At 35.7% G+C, this 19,094-nt stretch overlaps 1 protein-coding gene across 1 annotated transcript in view; it reads left to right on the top strand.

The window, feature by feature from the left end:
* The first annotated feature begins 15,881 nt into the window (after positions 1-15,881).
* Positions 15,882-19,094, top strand: part of LAMA3 (laminin subunit alpha 3) — a 231,751-nt gene continuing 228,538 nt past the window's right edge. The window contains exons 1-3 of the mRNA XM_074200327.1: positions 15,882-15,965; positions 16,984-17,102; positions 17,250-17,420. Of these exons, the coding sequence (XP_074056428.1) occupies positions 17,028-17,102; positions 17,250-17,420 (246 nt within the window). The 5' untranslated portion in view covers positions 15,882-15,965; positions 16,984-17,027. The remainder of the gene's footprint in view (positions 15,966-16,983; positions 17,103-17,249; positions 17,421-19,094) is intronic.

Here is a 19,094-nt window from a genome sequence, read left to right as displayed (position 1 = left end):
AGACTGATCACCAGCCCTGGGGCTAAGAGGTCTCAAGCCCACATGCCACCCCTAAGGCCCAACAACCACCTGGCCCTGTGGTCCCGGACAGGCCATCTAATCCCAGCCCCTTGCAAGAAGTATAAAAGAAAATATGTTATATCTGACCACTGTCCCCCACAATCCACCCTCTCCTCCATCACTCACATCCCCCCTTCCCCCTGTCCCCCTTCTCTCCTTCTTACTCTAGATGTCTATACCCCATTGAGTATATATGCTGTTTCCTCTCTGTGAACCTCTGATGAGAGAAAAGGTTCTCTCATTCCCCCTCAGCTTCCCCCACTTTCATATCATTGCAATAGCTCATTGTAATAAAAAAAATCTTATTATATGAAATATCTTAGCCTATTTCACCTCTCTTTTCTCTTCCTCCTATTACATTTCCCTTTCAGCCATTGACTCCATTTTTAAAATATATTATATCTTCAAATTCAGCTCTCTGGTGTGCTTCATCTATAAAAGCTCCTTCTACCTTCTCTATTAAATGAGAAGTTTCTTATGACTATTATCAGTATCATTTTTCTATGCAGTAATACATGCAGTTCATCATCATTAAGTCCTGCACATTTTCCCCTTCTTCTCCACTCTCTATGCTTCACCTGAGTCCTGTATTTGAAGATAAAACTTTCTGTTCAGCTCTGGCCATTTCAACAGGAACATTTGAAATTCTCCTGGTTCATTGAAAGTCCATCTTTTTTTTCCCTGGAAGAGGATGTTGAGTTTTGCTGAGTAGTTGATTCTCAGTTGCATTCTGAGCTCTTTTGCATTCCAGAATATTATATTTCAAGCCCTACAAGCCCTTAATTTAGTTGCTGCTAAGTCCTGTGTGATCCTGACTGCAGCTCCATGATATTTGAATTGTAACCTTCTAGCTGCTTGTAATATTTTCTCTTTGACTTGGGAATTATAGAACTTGGCTATAATATTCCTGGGTTTTTTTTTTGGATCTCTTTCTGGGGGAGATTGGTGAATTCTCTCAATTTCTATTTTGCCCTCTGCTTCTAAGTTATCTGGGCAATTTTCCTGTATGAATTCTTTTAAAATGATGTCAAGGATCTTTTCCTGACCATGATTTTCAGGTATCCCAATAATTTTTAAATTATCTTCCTGAATCTATTTTCCAGATCAGTTATTTTTTCAATGAGATGTTACACATCTTCTTCTAATTTTTGATACTTTTTGGTTTTGAAGTATTATGTCTTGACTTCTCATAAAGTCAGCAGCTTCCTTTACCTCCATTCTATATCTGAAGGATTTGTTTTCCTCAAAGAGCTTTCTTATCTCTTTTTCCATCTGGCCAATTCTGCTTTCTAAAGCATTCTTCTCCTCAATAACTTTTTGAACTGTTTTATCCATTTGACCTATGCTGGTTTTTAACATGTTATTTTCTTCAGCATTTTTTTGAATCTCCTTGACTAAGCTGCTGGCTTCTTTTTTACATTTTTCCTGCATCTCATTTATTTTCCCAATTTTTTCTTCTATCTCCCTTACTTTATTTTCAAAATCTTTTTGAGCTCTGTCATAGCCTGAGTTCAATTTCCATTTTTCTTATAGTCTTTAGTTCCAGAAACTTGTACTTCCTCATCTTCAGATTGAGTATTTTGATCCTTCTTGGGATCATAGACAATGTATTTATCAATGATGTTCTTCTTTTTTCTCTGTTTACTCATTTCCCCAGCCTGTGCCTGGTCTTGGGATGCTTCCTGTGCTTTTGAGTATTATTGGGACATTCCCCCACAAGGATCTCAGTGAGGCTCTGTCTTCCCTCCTGGTCTATGAATGACCACAAGTGCACCCCTCTGCCATGGGGCTGAGGTGGGGGGGGCCCTGCTGTTCTATGGGGGTCCTAGACTGCAATCAGGATCTGAATGTGGTCAGAGCCCCAGAGTCCTGTCCAGGTACAGAGGACAAATCTTGGAAGTCTCTCTCCATTCCCCTACCTTTGGTAGGCTGAGCACTCAAAGCCTTAGTTGCCTGGGGGCTCCTGCTTACTGGCTCCACGCCTGCTTCCATTTCTTGGATCTGGGCTGCTTCGGCCACTGCTGCTCACTGAATGCCCCGAGGGCTGGGTTTCATGTGCTTTCTCTGGCAGAGCCCCCCTACTGATCTTCCAAGTTGTGCCTGGTGCTCCCCGGGGTATAGGTCAGGAAACTGCCCTGGCTGCCATGAGCCGTGGCTCCCAGTGCCCTGGGGCTGCCTCTGGGAGGCTGAAGTTCCTTCGCTCTGGCAGTCCACCCCTCTAACCCCATGGACTGGAACCTTTCCACTATTTTCCAGGTTAAGTTGGGCTGGAGAATTACTTCACTGGATCTTTCTGTGGGTTCTGTCTCTCAAAAATTTAGTTAGAGACATTATTTTATGATTTTTGAAATATCATAGAGAGAGGGAGCACCTAAGAGAGGCTCTTCTCCTGATGCCATCTTCGTTCCACCCCCCCCCATTCTCTTTTTCTATGTAAAGAAATTCTAGAAAACTTCTTCTTGATTTGGAATGTGGATACAGGAAGATGGAAATATTAGGAAAAAAAAACTATCATATAAATAGGAATTATTAGGTATTAGAAACAGGTACCAGCATTCGATATTAAGGGCAAAAGAAATTGGATAGGGAATAAACATTCAAGGACAGAATGTCAGATGAAGTCAAGGAACAAAAGAAGAGATCAGGGACCAGAGAAAGAAAGCAAAGGGCACAGTGCCATGAGGTGGGAGTTATTAATCAACAAAGTCTTAGGAAGCAATGAAAGGAGGAATCCTTGGAGTTAAAGGCAAAAGTTCTCTAGGTCAGTTCTGAGTTAAGGAACTGGTGGTCTTAGAAGCTGAAACAGTCTTCATCTCCTCTTCCTGGCTTCAAGTAATAGATAGAATCTCACCTTCTTCAGAAAACCTTTTCCAATGTCTCTAAATTCTAGTATTTTTCTTCTTTGATTACTTACAATTTATCCTCTATGTAGCTTGTTTGTACATAAGTGTTTGTTTGCTTGTTGTCTCCCTCATTAGACTGAGAACTCCTGTAGGGCAGCCTTTTTTTTGTTTCCTCAGTGCTTTACATAATGCTTGGCACAGGGTATGTACTTTTCTTTTTTGCAAGGCAAACAGGGTTAAGTGGCTTGCCCAAGGCCACACAGCTAGGTAATTATTAAGTGTCTGAGACTGGATTTGAACCCAGGTACTCCTGACTCCAGGGCCAGTGCTTTATCCACTGTGCCACCTAGCCACTCCATTTATACTTTTTTTTACAAGGCAATGGGGTTAAGTGGGGTTAAGCTTACCCAAGGCCACACAGCCAGGTAATTATTAAGTGTCTGAGGCTGGATTTGAACTCAGGTACTTCCTGACTCCAGAGCCGGTGCTCTATCCACTGTATCACCTAGCCACCCCCCACAGGGTATAAACTTGATAAAAATCTAATAACTGACTGTAGTGAAGCCAAATGCCCAAGGATGCATTTTTCAGTTCCTATTAATGTCTATTAAATTTTCACATCTTAGGACACCATGACTGCATTATTTCATTTCATTAGTGTGACTGAACTGGTTTTCCAGTTATTTCCATTTCTGTGGAGGTGGTGGGGCACTCCAGAACACACAGGAACTTGATACTTAATAACAGTTTACTTTTTTTAATAGCACTTTACAGCCATATCATCTTTGATCCTTACAACCTATAAGGTAGTAATGCTTATTAAAATCCCTACTTTATCTGCAAATGAAACAAAATACTGAGATTTAGAGAGGCTAGGAGATAGTTAACAGAAAACAAGAACTCAAACTCAGATCTACTGACTTTATAATCAGTGCTTGTTTCATTACGCTACCCACTTACTATTGAATCTTTGAAAAGGAGAACTAGTAATATGCCTTATAATCTTGAGAACTCCTTAGATCAACAGCGAAGAGTTAGAAAAAGACTATCAATAATGTATATTTGAAATTGTTCTTGAAAGAGCTTTACTTCACTTTTTTTTCCTAAAAAGGGTTGAATCATTTCTAATTAAAATACAGAAAGATGTAAACTTTAAGACAGAAGAATGAATTCTGTAAAGGATTAGATTGACATTAGAGGGACAGTGGTGCTAAGTAGACCAATAGGAGATCCTGGGGATTGGGAGGGTAACCTGTGATTTCTTTGGTTCAAGGAAATCCTACATGAAGTAACTCCCTCTGCCAGGGAGTTAGCATATTCTCTGCAATATAAGAGTCTTAGAATATTGCCTAGAATACAGAGAGGTTTACATTTTTCCAAGGTCACATAGTCAACAGGCATCAGTCAGGAGTTGAACCTATATCTACCTTACTACAACAATAGTTTTCTATGTACTGAACCACTCTTCCTAAGCATATCTTAAAATTCTTGGTTTATATGAAAAGAATATTTAGGTACTTTCATGGAGACCCTTTTTCTGTCCAGTGTTAGTTTTCTAAAATAAGGATCATTTTTATTTGAAATGTACCTTCTTTACTTAATACATCAGAAAAAACAGTACTAAGAAATTACTATTGCTATGAATAGCATTCTAGTTTAGGTGATCCTTTTGTCTCAGAGTTAAATATACTGATTTTTGTTGACATAAATTATATCCTAAAAATAGCAATTCATTTAACTCAACAAACATAAGAATTGTCCATTATATGCATAAAGGCTTTGCATAAAGGCAAAAATCCCCACTGTTTTCAGGGAAAAAAAGTATCATCAGCACCATGGCCAGGGGTAATGATAAAATTGGGAACAGTAAGCTAGGTCAGCTCTAATAGCAAAGGGAAATATTTAGAGGGGCTTGTTGACAGACTTGTCTTAACATCATTATAAAGTTAATAGGGAATTATGAAGCTGGGCAGGGGTAGGAGGATGGTCAGGAAGTAAAGAAAAAGGAAAAAGGAAAAAGACAATGAATTGCTGATTTCTGGTCAGTATTGTGGAACATGATGCTAGGTCAGTTGCTAATGGAGAACATTGACTGAACTCTTTAGGGTTTAGCAAGGGCATGACTACATAACAGAGAAAACTGGTTGACTTCTCTAATGTAGCTGTTTCTCTGTGTATTTTTTTCTGATAAGAGCCTTAGGAAGATGGCCAGGGCAGCTGTTGCTGGGTCTGATTCCCTTCTCTCTGGGCATCTTCTGTGCTATAACTATATTTGGCACTTCCAGTTACTAAGGATTAGCCTCATGGTTCAAATGAATCGTGATGATAAGGCCTTCTTAATACACCCTAGTCAGATTGCCTTCCTGATATGGCAACTGTTTAAGACTCTGACCTTGAAGCTTGTTCAAAAACCTGAAAAAACAAATATTGAGAATAAAACAAAAGAATCATCTTCAATTTGTATCAATCTCTGATTATATACTCAAGATATTATGTACAGTTATGATCTCTGCATCTAAAGAAACTTTGTCTCAAAGTTTATCTCACTTTATCTCAAAAATTTAGAGAGAACGGTATTAAAAGGAGCTTTAGATGGGGCATCTTCTCAATGAAGGTTGATTGTAATAGTCTTAGAAAGTTAAAAACTAAAAGGTACAATCTATTAAATTACAAAAGTTATAGATTTGTTTATCCTAAATAATATATCAAGTGTGTTCTGCTTCATCAAATCTCAGAATACTAAGAACCAATATTGTTCATTCCTTGTTTTAAGGTATGTTTCATAATGATGCTTCATTGCATGAGCTGCCAAAAGTTTATTTAACATTTTAAATGTTCAAAGTGAATAAAAAAGTAGTGAGCAAATAAATTCTAAACAGTTTCATGGTGTAAATATAGTCTAGAGGACAAAAATATAAATGTTGTAGACGGACTTAATATTTACATTGATAACATTCATAAAAGATCATAGAGGGACTAAAGAGAATTTTATCTTCACTTTATTACTATGCCATTGAACTGGTATATTTTATGCTTTGCACATAATGGACAATTCATATATTTGTTGAGCTAGATAGAATATATAGTTAAGTTTTCTTAAGTTTAGGAAACAAATTTGATTTTAGTGTCAATTTTTTAATTATCTTATTATATGTTCTCAGAATCTGATTAATATAAGACAATTATCAAAACATGGGTGGGAGAGGGATCATGTACAAGGAAGGAGGGATTACTTAGGAAGCATCTGAGTATCTAGAAAAAGCCTCCTGAGACAGTGTAGTGATAGTATATTATCAGAAGTAATAGTTAATGCAAAATTTAATCAGGACATTGAATCTCATCTTTATGAGTTTCAGGAAGTTCTAAATGATTACCATATCTGAATGACAAAAATAAAATATGATTATTCAGTACATTAGAATCTATTCTTAAGTACCTTTGGAATAAAAAATAAAATCATCAACAACCAATCACCCTAGCACTACACTTTTAATTTCCCCTCCCAATGGAAAATTAAAATACCCATTAGTTCAAAAATGATACTTGGCTGAATCTTCTGCCTTTTTCCCAATATATTTATATTTAACAATTGCATTGAAAACCTCAGATTGATAATTTACCCTACAGAGAAATGAAATTTCTGTTCTTTTAGGGGATCAAACGAGGAGGTTGAATTTTGAATGAGATTGTAGGTTAGGGAGTTGTAGTTCTTAGTCTTTCATAATCACATGAGATAGGTTTCAGCCATCTTGTTCTCCTTTTTGCCATTATGACAATGAGTTAGCTGCTTTTTCAAAACTTCTTTCATAGGTCTGTGATTTTTAAAAGGGCCAGTCATTGACTGGTTAGCATATATGTAAAGAAGGGTTTCCAGAGCAGTGAGAAAGTTTAGAAACCTTGAGGGAATATCTAGAAATTCTATGAGTAATGATTGAAAATTTTAGTTTATAGTTTGGAGAAAACACACAAAGAAGAGAGAAAAAAGAATAATTTTTCGTGTATTTGAAAATCAGTCTTTTGAAGGAGAGATTTGACTTATTAGATATGACTTAGGGCAAAGCTAAGGAAATGCTGCAGGAGAGGTAGATGATTTGACTCATAAAAGGAAGAATTTTCTGATATCTGGAACTGTGCTACAATAGAATGGGTCTCCTCTCAAAGTAGTGAACTTGAGAAGGATTCAGGGGTGAGATAAATTACTACCTTCAAGGAAGTTAAAGGAGGGATTTCTGTTAGGAGTAGAAGGGATGTGTTGGAATCACAGTTGGATGTGCTGGCTCCTGAAAGCTGTGAAATTTCCAGAGTGAACTTCTAAACTTCAGAAGTTTAAACTTCAGAGTCAAATGTTTAAATTAGGGCTTGATTTATTACTTTCTTGTTAACTAACTAGACTTAAGTGATGGAGAAAATGTTAATACCACTGATTATACTTAATAGCATTTCATATATATATGTACAAAAATATTTATGTGTATATATATGTATATATATATATATATATATATAAAATATGTACACATAGAGAGAAAAAACACCATTTGTTAGCATTTATAAGCACAGACCTAACTCTATAACTTTGTTGATCTCTTGTAAATATCATTCCTGAATCTATGATTCTATGATTTTTTTGCCTTTTTTTCACATTGGGAAAGGGGTGGGCTTGGTGCTTCTGGGAATTGGTTTGGATGAAAGAAGCCCTATGTGGGTTTTTCTTAGACTCTTTCCCTCATTAGACCTAACCCAAACAAGCTTTCTTTACAATGATGAGGATGATGGAGGAGATCAAGTTTTTCCATATAGGATAAACATAAATCAGAGGGAAGAAATGCCCTGATGAGCTGTTGGCAAATACACTTTTTTTTGGATCAGGATGAAAGGAATAATCCCTGGAGCCATCTGAGCTTCATTTTGACCATCAACTGTGAATATTTTTCATGAGATTCATTGTTATTGCTGAATAATTTTCTTAAGTAAAATTTCCAAAATAGGGTTTAATTTCACAATTTTCCCATGATTTTTCCCTCTTGCTCTTTTAACTAAGTATATGATATTAGTAACTGGATAAATATCTGAAATGAACACTAAAAGCTAGCTGAAAGCACAAGCAGATAATGATTTAATTCTGAATTTCCATTTGCTGGAGTTTTCCTATTACAACACTTATGTGAATAATGTATAGGGGTATGATGATTCTAACATAATTGAACTCTAAGAAAATGGTCCCTGATTTAGTGAAGCAGTTTAGGTCTCCAAGTATAAAACTTTAATAAAGCATTTCTTTAATGGTAGTTTTTAATACTCAAAAATGCTTTCATGAAATGATTGAGTGTAATTGAATGTAATGAAATAAAGAATGCACAACTGGCCATTAAGAGAATGATTTTTTTGACCCTATTTCCAATCATATTGTACTCAACATACTAGCATGACATTAATATTAATAGAAAGTAGAGAGGAGGCAACAGTGGATTGGGAGACTGTGGAGGATGAGAATTGGCAGGAGATTAGCCAGCTGGCAGACTTAGAGATGAGGTGGGGCAAAAAAAAAAAATCTCTGCCTCTCTCTCTGTGACTCTCCTTCAGAGAAACAGATTTTGAGTTCTTTATTTTAATTTTTCTTTTCTTTAAAATCAAAATTAAGTTATATTTATTTAGGATTCTATTTTGGAAGAGCAGTAGGAGAAAGGCATGATGAATGCTTTCCATCAGCTCCTTTCTACTGAGCTCAGCTACACTCTTGAGGTCTTTTGAGGTCAGAATGCCTATATATACTACTTATTTCTGATTACTTAATTTTTCTTGAATACTGCTGTTTAAAAGATTATGGTATCTACTATTTTCATCTGGTAGAATACAAATGAAAAAGTTCAACAGTTTTTTGGTATCTTCCAAGCAATTGTAGAGTCCACTTCTTCTAAATCAATGTTTCCCTTCCCCAAAACTGCTACCATAACTAAAAGTTACATTTCTGTCATTTTTTAAAAATACATAGCTACTCATAGTATGGCCATTTAGAGTTATTTTTAAAGGACTTCCATTTGTATCTTCTTTAGAGTATTTTGAGTCCCTAAACACTCACAGAAATATTGAAGACCTTAGTCTATTGGGACCTTAGTCACCAGTTACTGTATTTCAAACCATACCTGAAAAGAATTCCAATTCTAATTTACCCAACAAATGGTTATTGAAGGTCCTATTACTTGGAGACCTCTAAAGAGGAGGTGTCCCTCACCTTTTAAGTGACCCATTCTATTGCTGATAATATTACAAACAGTTTAGGAACAAGAAGTCTTTAAAAATACATGTGATTTTTCTGGTATTGATTCCAGATTGCCAGGTTACATAGACTGTCAGTAGCAATCTCTGTATTACAGAATTTTGCTCAACTGAGGCAGCTAGGTAGCAAACTGGATAAAGTAATTGATTTAGAGTCAGGAAGACGTGAGTTCAAATTTTCTCTCAAAGACTTTCTAGCTGTGTGACCCTGGACAAGTTGCCTAACCTAACCAAGCCCAAGTTTCCTCATCTGTCAAGTGAGAATAATAATAATAATACCTCACATTTGGAAAGGACCTTGCAAACCTTAAAGCTCTATAAGAATGTTAGCTATCATATTACATATTATATCTATATGCATATCATAAATAAATATTGTTATTAAAATTAATAAATTATAATTAATTATATAGAATTATATATGATTTTATTATTGGATGGTTTGGGGGAAGGAGTATTTATTTATTTAAAAGATACTGACATGTTAAAACCAAATGTATTAAATATTTATTTTAAAAATACATGTAACTTAGTCAAGAAAGAGGTAGGTAGGACAGAATTTATATGTACTGATAGGTAAAAAAAGCATCTGAGCTGAGGGAAGGGAAGGATGTTGTGAGTATGTTAATGTATATGAACCCAACTGTGACACCACTTACTAGAGTATTCCAGGAACATTTTGAATATATTTATTGGGGTTTTTTTTTAGGTTTTTTGCAAGGCAAATGGGGTTAAGTGGCTTGCCCAAGGCCACATAGCTAGGTAATTATTAAGTGTCTGAGGCCGGATTTGAACCCAGGTACTCCTGACTCCAAGACTGGTGCTTTATCCACTACACCACCTAGCTGCCCCGTATTTTCAATATATTTAAAAGATAATTGAGCATCATAGAAACTAAGATGCTGAAACCCACAGATGTGAATAACAATGAAAGTGCACTGGTCTGAAAACCACATATAGAAATTCAAATTGAATTTCATAAGCCCTAGTGATGTCTTCCAGTATATAGGACATATTATTTGATCATGTGACTGCAGATTTTGTACAACTACAGAATCAATTACCAAAAAAACTTAAGTGAAATGGCAGCCATCCTTAGGACCTCAGCCTGTGAGGTGCTGAAAGATTAGTTGGTAGGTTCTGTGACCATATTAAATGAAACTTTTTGGCAGACTAACATAACAAATGTGAAGACATAGAGCAGCACGTTTCCACCTGTTCTGGAATTGGGTTTCTCGTGGGTGTGCTATTTCAAAGATGTCACATATCATTTCTGAATGTGGTGACAAGCTAAAGGCATGTGAAGAGAGAGATCTCTCTTTCCTAAGGGAGGGTTTCTTATCTAGGTGAGTAGAAACAGAAACCTGCAACCCTGGCTCAATCTGTGAGATCCAGATATACTGGAGCCTCTTTTAAGGTTCTATGTTATGGACTTTTAACACAATTGAGAGAAGTATTTTTTAAGGTTATATTCCATCTTATTTCTTGTGGGATAGGAATTCCTAGGATTTTTGAATTTCTTTTTTAAAAATTGAGCAGCACCAGAAGAAGAATTTATATAATAAAAATAATGTGGTGAAGATATGTAACTTTGAAAGACTTGGGAACTTTGTTCAACTCAATGACCAACTGTAAATTTTAAAGGATACATTTTGAACCATGATTCTCATCTCATGATAAAGAGTTGATGAGACCAGATAATTTTTTTGCATTTAGTCAAGGCAGGAACTAACAGATAACTAGGTAGTGCAGTGGATAAAGTGCTGACCCTGGAGTCATCTTTATGGGTTCAAATCTGTCCTGAGACACTATCTATGTGACCTTGGGCAAGTTTCTTAATCTTGTTTGCCTCAGTTTCCTTATCTGCAAAATGAGCTGGAGAAGAAAATGGCAAATCAGTATCTGCCAAAAAAAAAACCAGACAAACTCCAAATGGAATCACAGTGAGACATGACTGAAAATGACTGAATAGCAATAATGCAGGAATTTATTTTTGCTTGACTATACATGTCTGTGACAGGGAGTTTGTTTTCTTGTTTTCCCATTTGGAAAGGGAAAGCTGGACAGATAAGAAGAAGAGACATAAACCTTTGAAAACAAAACAAAAATTAAATTATTCTGAATAGTCCACAGAGTTCATCAGACTGCCCAAGGATGCCAAGTCACCAGGAAAAAAGATTAAGAACCAGAGCTATGAGAATACATTGATATCAAGTGAATTTAAGAATATATTGGAGCTATTGTCCAGTACAGAGGCATGCATGTGGGTCCTCAAAATGTATTTAATAGCAAATCAGTGACTAGCAAGATGGCACAGCAGATAGAGTTTTGGGACTGAAATCAAAAAGACTCATCTTTTTGAGTTCAAATCTGGTCTCATATACTTCCTAACTGTGAGACCCTGGGCAAGTCACTTAATCCTTTTTTGCTTTAGCATTTCATCTATGAAATAAACTGGAAAAGGAATTGACAAACCACCCCAGAATCTTTGCTAAGAAAATTTCTAATGGATCAATAAGAGTTGGATACAGCTGAACAAATCTGAATTAATTGGTTTGTGAAGGTTATAAGATCAATGGAGGATGTTTGTACACATTTTAAATGAACACAAAATTATAGCTCATTAGGAACAAAAGGGATCTCAGGAGTCATGTAACTCAACTTTGCATTTGACAGATGAGGAAACTAGAGCCCAGAGAGAATTTCAATTGACTTTGCCTAATATTCCATTAAAACTATGGAATATATATATATATATATATATATATAGTTATTGTTAATATTTATTGCTAATCCATACAAAAGGGCAAGAATTCTTACCCTTTTTGTATCATGGAAATCTTTGGCAGTCTGGTGAAACCTATTGACCCTTCTCCAAGAAATATTTTTAAATGCATAAAATAAAATAAAATAAAACACACATGAAACCAATTATAGTGACTACGTTTATTTAAATACTTTAAAAAGGCAGGTTCATGGATCCTAGGTTAAGAATCTCTGTAATAAATATTACATTTAGTGAATTTAAAATAGATGTTTAGACGATTTTACAAATTATTTTTCTCACAGAAGCTCTGTGAGGTAGTGTTCTGTTTGTTTGCTCCAGACTATGATTGCATTGTGTTAAGAAGACTTTCAACTATGCAACAACTCCAATTTTATCTGCAGTCTTGTGCACTGAAAGGTACCATATTTCCCCATGTATAAGACGTTCCCATGTATAAAGACACACTTTAATTCTGGGAACCGAAATTTGAAAAAAATGTCTTACCTAAAGTTAGTGAACTCAAGTTTTATTGATCATGAAATTCAAAGGCCACCAGTTCATAGTTTTCAGGCATCTTTTGGGCAAGTCTGGTGCATGGACACACACTTAGTCCATTCTGTTTCATGAACCTGAAGCACCAATTGTATTCTCCTTTGAAATCCATCACTTCTTTTTCATCAGCAATTCTTCTGGCCTCCTGCTGAACCATCTTTGTACACACAGGAATTCCAATGGCCCTTTGCTCTTCAATCCATCTCTTCAATTCACTCTCTAATTAAGACCATTTGACTGACTTGCCCCTCATGGCCTTCTTCTGCCAAGTTGTTTTCAGGAGAGTTTCTTCTTCCTGTAACCAGTCTCGGATTGTATTCTCAGTTGGAGGAAAATTAAACTGACATTCAGCAGCACAATTCCCAATCACTTTTGCAAACTGGATCACTTCAAACTTGAATTCAACACTGCAAAAATCTTTTCTGAGCCATTTCTGGGCAGAACGTGGCAAAATGTAATCTAATAAACTGGTAACAAAAGTGAAATAATGAGCGCAAAGACAACAAGTGTGAAAAAGTGGAAAATGCAAGTTAAAAAAATCTACAACCACTGTATAAGATGCTCCCAGTTTTTAGACCCCAAATTTTATGAAAAAGTATGTGTCTTATACATGGGGAAATGCAGTAACTTGTTTCTTTTAAAGAAAAAAACCCCCTAACAAAAGTGATCTTCCTAAATTATAAGTCTGACCATATCTCTCCCTTTTTTTGTAAACTCTAGTGACCCCTAAGATGAATAATAAAAACTAATGTTTATACTCTAAAATTTTCCAAGTTATAAGTGTATATTATCTCATTTGATAACCCCATGAGTCAGGTGCTATTGCAATCTTCATTTTACATATAAGAAAATGAAAGCTGGAAAAAATTAAGTGATTCACACAGTATCCTAAATAAAGTTTAAAACAGAATTTGAACTCAGATCTTCCTGGTTCTAAATTCATCACTCTTATCTACTGTGCCATCTAGTTGCCGCAAATATAAACCCTTCTGCTCATCCCATCCCAACTTGACTCCAACTTGCCTTTCTAATTTATTTTGCATTATTTCTCTTCATGCAGTCTATGTTTCAGCCATACGGGCCTTCTTTTTTGTTCCACACACATGACATTACTGTTACCAACTTCTTGCTTTTGCACAAATTGTACCTCATGCTTGAGTACAACCCTTTGCTCACTCTGCCTTTTAGAATTTCTAATTTCCTTCAAAATTCAAATTAAATATTACCTCCTTCCTGAGACTTCACCTTTCCCAGGTGTGCCTTCTCTGTCTTTCCCCTATGTATTTATTTTGTAAATACATAAATATTTATGTGGTGTCTCCTCCAATAGAATATAAGCTTTTTGAAGGCAGGAATATTTCATTTTTGTCTTTGGGTCCTCAGCTTAACAGAGTTACTGGCTCACAAAGACTGCTGCTTCTTAAATGCTTACTTGATAGAAAACTGTGACATCATTTGTTTATTTTACTGATAGGAAGCTGGGCAATATTACTCTAAACATTCATAAGTCTCCTACATATATACCTTCTCTGTGAAGATTCCTTCCTCCTTCCTGATTTGATAATCTTATTATTTTATTTGTCTCTCTGACTTTTATGTTCAGTGTGGGAGCATATCTGTAGAAGATACTGTTAAAATTCATATCTCCTAAGAGGGGAAGGAGAAGCAACTTTCAGCTGTCATCTGTCCTAATGATGCACATTAGTTATAAGATATTTATTGAACTGGATGAGAAAAGATATTAAACCTTTTTTTGTAGACTATCCATGTTATAGTAAGAGATGAACTCTCTCTCTCTCTCTCTCATTTATGGAATAAAACAAGCATTTCCATAACTTCATGTAATAAAAAAAGTTTATACATGAAACTGTAAATATATTGTGTATAACTTGTTATCCCTTTTAGATATATAATAAAGCTATCATGTAAATTTCTTTTTTTCCATTTTTTTCCTCCTCTCCTCCCACTACAGAAATGGCTATCATTAGGTACAAAGATTATATATATATATGATATATGTAACATCTTTTTTTCTTTGAATACAGATAGTGTCTTTCTTTATATGTTCTTTGTAGTTAATTTGTATATCTTTTCTTTTAGAGTGGTTTTTTTTTTTGGCAAGGCAAATCGCATTAAGTGGCTTGCCCAAGGCCACACAGCTAGGTAATTATTAAGTGTCTGAGGCTGTATTTGAACTCAGGTACTCCTGACTGCTTTATCCACTGTGCCACCTAGCCACCCCTAATTTGTATATTTTTAATAGTCAAAATGATTTATTCCTAGTTGTTCTTAAAACAGCATTGAACTATATTCAATATTCTCTGTCTTTGCCTGTCTCTCTGTCTCTGTCTCTCTGTCTCTTTGTCTCTGTCTCTCTCTCTCTTCCCCTTCCCTCTCCTCTGCATTCCCTTCTTCTCATTTTCTCTTCTCCTACCTCCTTTCCTACTTCCCTACATTCCTCACTCTTTCTAGTCTGTCTTATCTCTAAAAAATCTCTCACTATAAAATATATTACACACACACACACACACACACACACACACACACACACACACACACACATATATACATATACATATGCATATGTACATTACATAATTTCACTGAAGGAAACCTAACAATAAGAGTGAAATGGGCTGCCTCTGTATGCCACAGATTTTTCTTTCTCACCAGAAGTCATCCAAGGCTAGATGATCACTTCTCAGAATTTGCTGTACAGGAGATTCTTATTCAAAGAAGAGGCAGTAAATTTTGCTGTTAGAGAGCTGGAAGACTTGGAATCAGGAAGACATAGATGGTTTTGCCTTTATAATCTCCTGGCTGTGTGTTCCTGGGAAATTCACTTAAACTTTTGGGTCACACTGCAAGACTATAAACAGTGAAACAATTACAGTTATTGATCTACACTGTTGGGGTGAGTTTTCTCACAACATTGAGATTACAGTTCTAGACCCCCAAACAAACTCTTAATGAGTCAGAGAGAGAAGCTGAATTTTGTGACTCCTAGGGTCCATTCCAACTCTGAGGTTCTATGTTCTATGAACTAATCTTTGATTTTGCAAGTTAAATTAGGTGCTTTGTAACATGATAACTTCATTATATATTTAAAACGAATAACAAAGTTGAATTCTATGACTGCTAGATTCCCTTCCAACTCTAAGGTTCTATGTCTGAATCCTTGAACTAATCTTTGACTTTGAAGGATAAATTAGGTGCTTTGTAACAAGAACTTGTCTCACTGCTTTTTTCCCCCTTGAGTTTATAGTATGAATGAATGAATTCACATAGTCTATCACCTCAGCCTCTACTACTGATATTTGCTTGAATTTATCTCTTTTGTTTTCAATAGCTTTTCCATGTGGCCTATGTACTCATCAAATTTGCAAATTCTCCTCGTCCTGATCTCTGGGTCCTGGAAAGATCAGTAGATTCTGGAAGAACTTACTTGCCTTGGCAGTTTTTTGCCCGTAAGTAATATGTACAAATGCCAGTGCTCTGAGCTTACAAAACATTACCCTCTCATCAACTCTCATCAAACCCAATCTCAATATGGACGTTGAAAAGTATTTGCAAGAAACCATCAGAATATATTCTTTGGGGGCTGCTAGGTGGCATAATAGATAAAGCACCGGCCCTGGAGTCAGGAGTACCTGGGTTCAAATCCGGTCTCAGACACTTAATAATTACCTAGCTGTGTGGCCTTGGGCAAGCCACTTAGCGCCATTTGCCTTGAAAAACCTAAAAAAAATATTCTTTGAAATTTTAATCTCTAGTTAGAGTTAGTTAGGCACTAATAACTTTTACTCTCTTGAGCTACAATTCCAAAGACAGTGTCTGGCACATATGTACTTAATTCATTTCTATTGGTTGTGTGTATTTACACATGAGTTCAGTCTTAAGGTACCACCACATAGAAAAGCTGAAGACCAAAATGTCTTTCATAATGACATCCCTGTTCATTGTTCTGAGGTATGTAACAGTGATCTCTCAGTAGAACACAGTCTCTTTGTTTTTACTCAATGAATGGTAAAAAAGAATGACTACTATTGTGTATGAGTATTGTTTCATGTACCACCTCATCCTCATCTGTATCCATCAAACAGGTAATCTTTTTGAGGTTGTCTCTGATGAGACATTGAGATATTGACATTGGAAGAACTTTTCCTATGAAGTGAACCATAGGGATGAGTTTTCCACCAAGATTCTTTATGGGTCAATTTGTCAGCTGAGGCCTTAGTACTCCAAATATTGCTGTCAAAAGTCAAGTGACTTAGGGTTATTTGAAAAGTGGCATCTTGAATTGCAAATAAATATTACACATAGTTACAGATGTAAACACTAATATGTGTCAGTCTGTTCATTGAGTTTTTTTCCCCAATGCTTAGTTTTTCTTTTCCTTATATCAAATTAAGAAAGCTAAGATTTTTCTGTGGGCATCTACCATAAAAAAGTTTATATTTCAATGTGGAAATGCTTCTTTGTTAGACTCTAAAGTTGACTGTTGGGAACAGTTTGGGGTGGAAGCCAACATGCCTATCACTGAAGACAATGATGTTATCTGCACCACTGAATATTCTCGGATTGTACCACTGGAAAATGGAGAGGTGAGTGTAAGAAAGTGGACAAAATTTGTGGCAGGCATGCCATTCTGACATAAATAAAAAGTAATCAAGATCATGTATTTGGGACACAGGTATTCATGACCTGTTCCTAACCTTTGATGGAAAAAAAAATCTTTTATGGCTTACTAGGTTGTGGTTTCTTTAATAAATGGTCGTCCAGGAGCAAAAAACTTTACATTCTCCTCTCCTCTGAGAGAGTTTACAAAGGCAACCAACATCCGCTTGCGGTTTCTCCGGACCAATACTCTTCTTGGACACCTGATTTCAAAAACCCAGCGAGACCCAACAGTCACTAGAAGGGTGAGTAATTTCAGATTCTTGTTTTTTTTTTTTAATTTGGGATACTAAATTAAATCTGTCCAATTAGTTTAGAAAAACAGTTTTTCAAATTTAGACCATGGACTCCAGGGGTTCTTGAAATAATTGCATAATAATTTTCATAATAATTGTTCTAGTTTAGTCATTTTCAGTCATGTTCAAAGATAATACTAAGACATTTGCCTATTAAAATACTTCTTTTTCTACTACATAACTGTGTGAGGCTAGATTTTCTTCATGTACTTCAGCTGAAATAATATATCACAAAGTTTGAATGTCTAGAAGCAGACATGATAAACTATCTTCTATTAAGTCAGACATTAAAGAGATTTGCAAACATATGTAAAAACAATGCCACTCTTCTCATTTTTTTATTTTGGAAAAGTCAAATTTTTATAAAAATTTTATATTAACATGAAATGGGTTGTTATGGTCATTTTAAATAATTAATATTCTAAAATGATCAGTTTAAATTTCTAATATTGTAAATATTGACAATTATAACCCACATAAGCAAAAATAATTTTTGTGTGTGTGATGTATGTATAGGTGGCAAGGTTCTACATTTTAAGAGAATACATTTAAGAGCATTTTAAGAGAATAAAGGGGTCCTGAAACCAAAAAGTTAACTGCTTTAGGAAATCAAAAATGCTGCCTGCAAAGGAGATGGTCTTGTTTGCATTACCAGGTGTGAATTGGAGTCAGGGTTAATTTCTTTTGTTATTCTTTAGAATCTATTTACTTTTGTGTGACAACTTATAATTTTCAAAGTACTTTCACATACACTCTCTCATCTGATGTTCCTAATAGCTCAGTGAAGCATGAAAGGTAGGTATCATTTCTCTTAACAGCTAATACGACAAATGATAAAAGGTTTGCTCTATACTCTGAGCATGTCCTATTTTCAGATGTCAAGGGAACACTATTACCTTGTGTTCCTTTTACTTTTTTCCTGATAGGAGAGAGATCTCTCCAGTGTAACCATGATTGCTGAAGTGTTTTTGTGATCCTAAGACTTGGGAACATTTTTCTTGTGAGTTATACAGGTATGAGGGTTCAGGGAAGTGGGGTAGGAAGAAAGGAAAGAAAATTAGTTTTACAATAGCCTGGTAAATTTTCCAATGGGACCCTTGCAATAGAAAGGGACCAAATGAATAAGTATTTATTAGTGTCTATCATGTGCAAAGTGTGACAGCTATGTCACATAGTGGATAAAATGCCTGGCCTGAAATCAGAAAGACATACCTTTCTTGAGTTCAAATCTGGCCTCAGACACTTACTAGCTGTGTGACCCTGTTGGCCTCAGTTTGCTTATCTGTAAAATGAGCTGGAGATGGAAATGGCAAACCCCTCCAGTATCTTTGCCAAAAAAACTTCAAATGGAGTCACCAAGAGATGGACATGACTTAAACAACTGAATGACAAAGTGTTTAAGACACTGTGCTAAGCATGTTACAATTATTTCATTTGATAATGAAGGGAGGGTTAGGATCTTATAGATGTGTGGGTGGCCTGTCATCCCTACTGTACCCCCCAAGGTAACCTGTGAAAGTGGGAGTACCAGATAAGATCTTAACTTTGGGGGATAGATTGGACTTACTGATTAGACTGAAGTTGTTATGGGTTTTTATTGATCCTGGTCATTTGGATCTAAGC

Source organism: Macrotis lagotis, chromosome X (assembly GCF_037893015.1).
Source record: "Macrotis lagotis isolate mMagLag1 chromosome X, bilby.v1.9.chrom.fasta, whole genome shotgun sequence".
Taxonomy (NCBI): Eukaryota; Metazoa; Chordata; class Mammalia; order Peramelemorphia; family Peramelidae; genus Macrotis; species Macrotis lagotis.
This window is presented reverse-complemented; position numbering and strand designations above follow the sequence as displayed.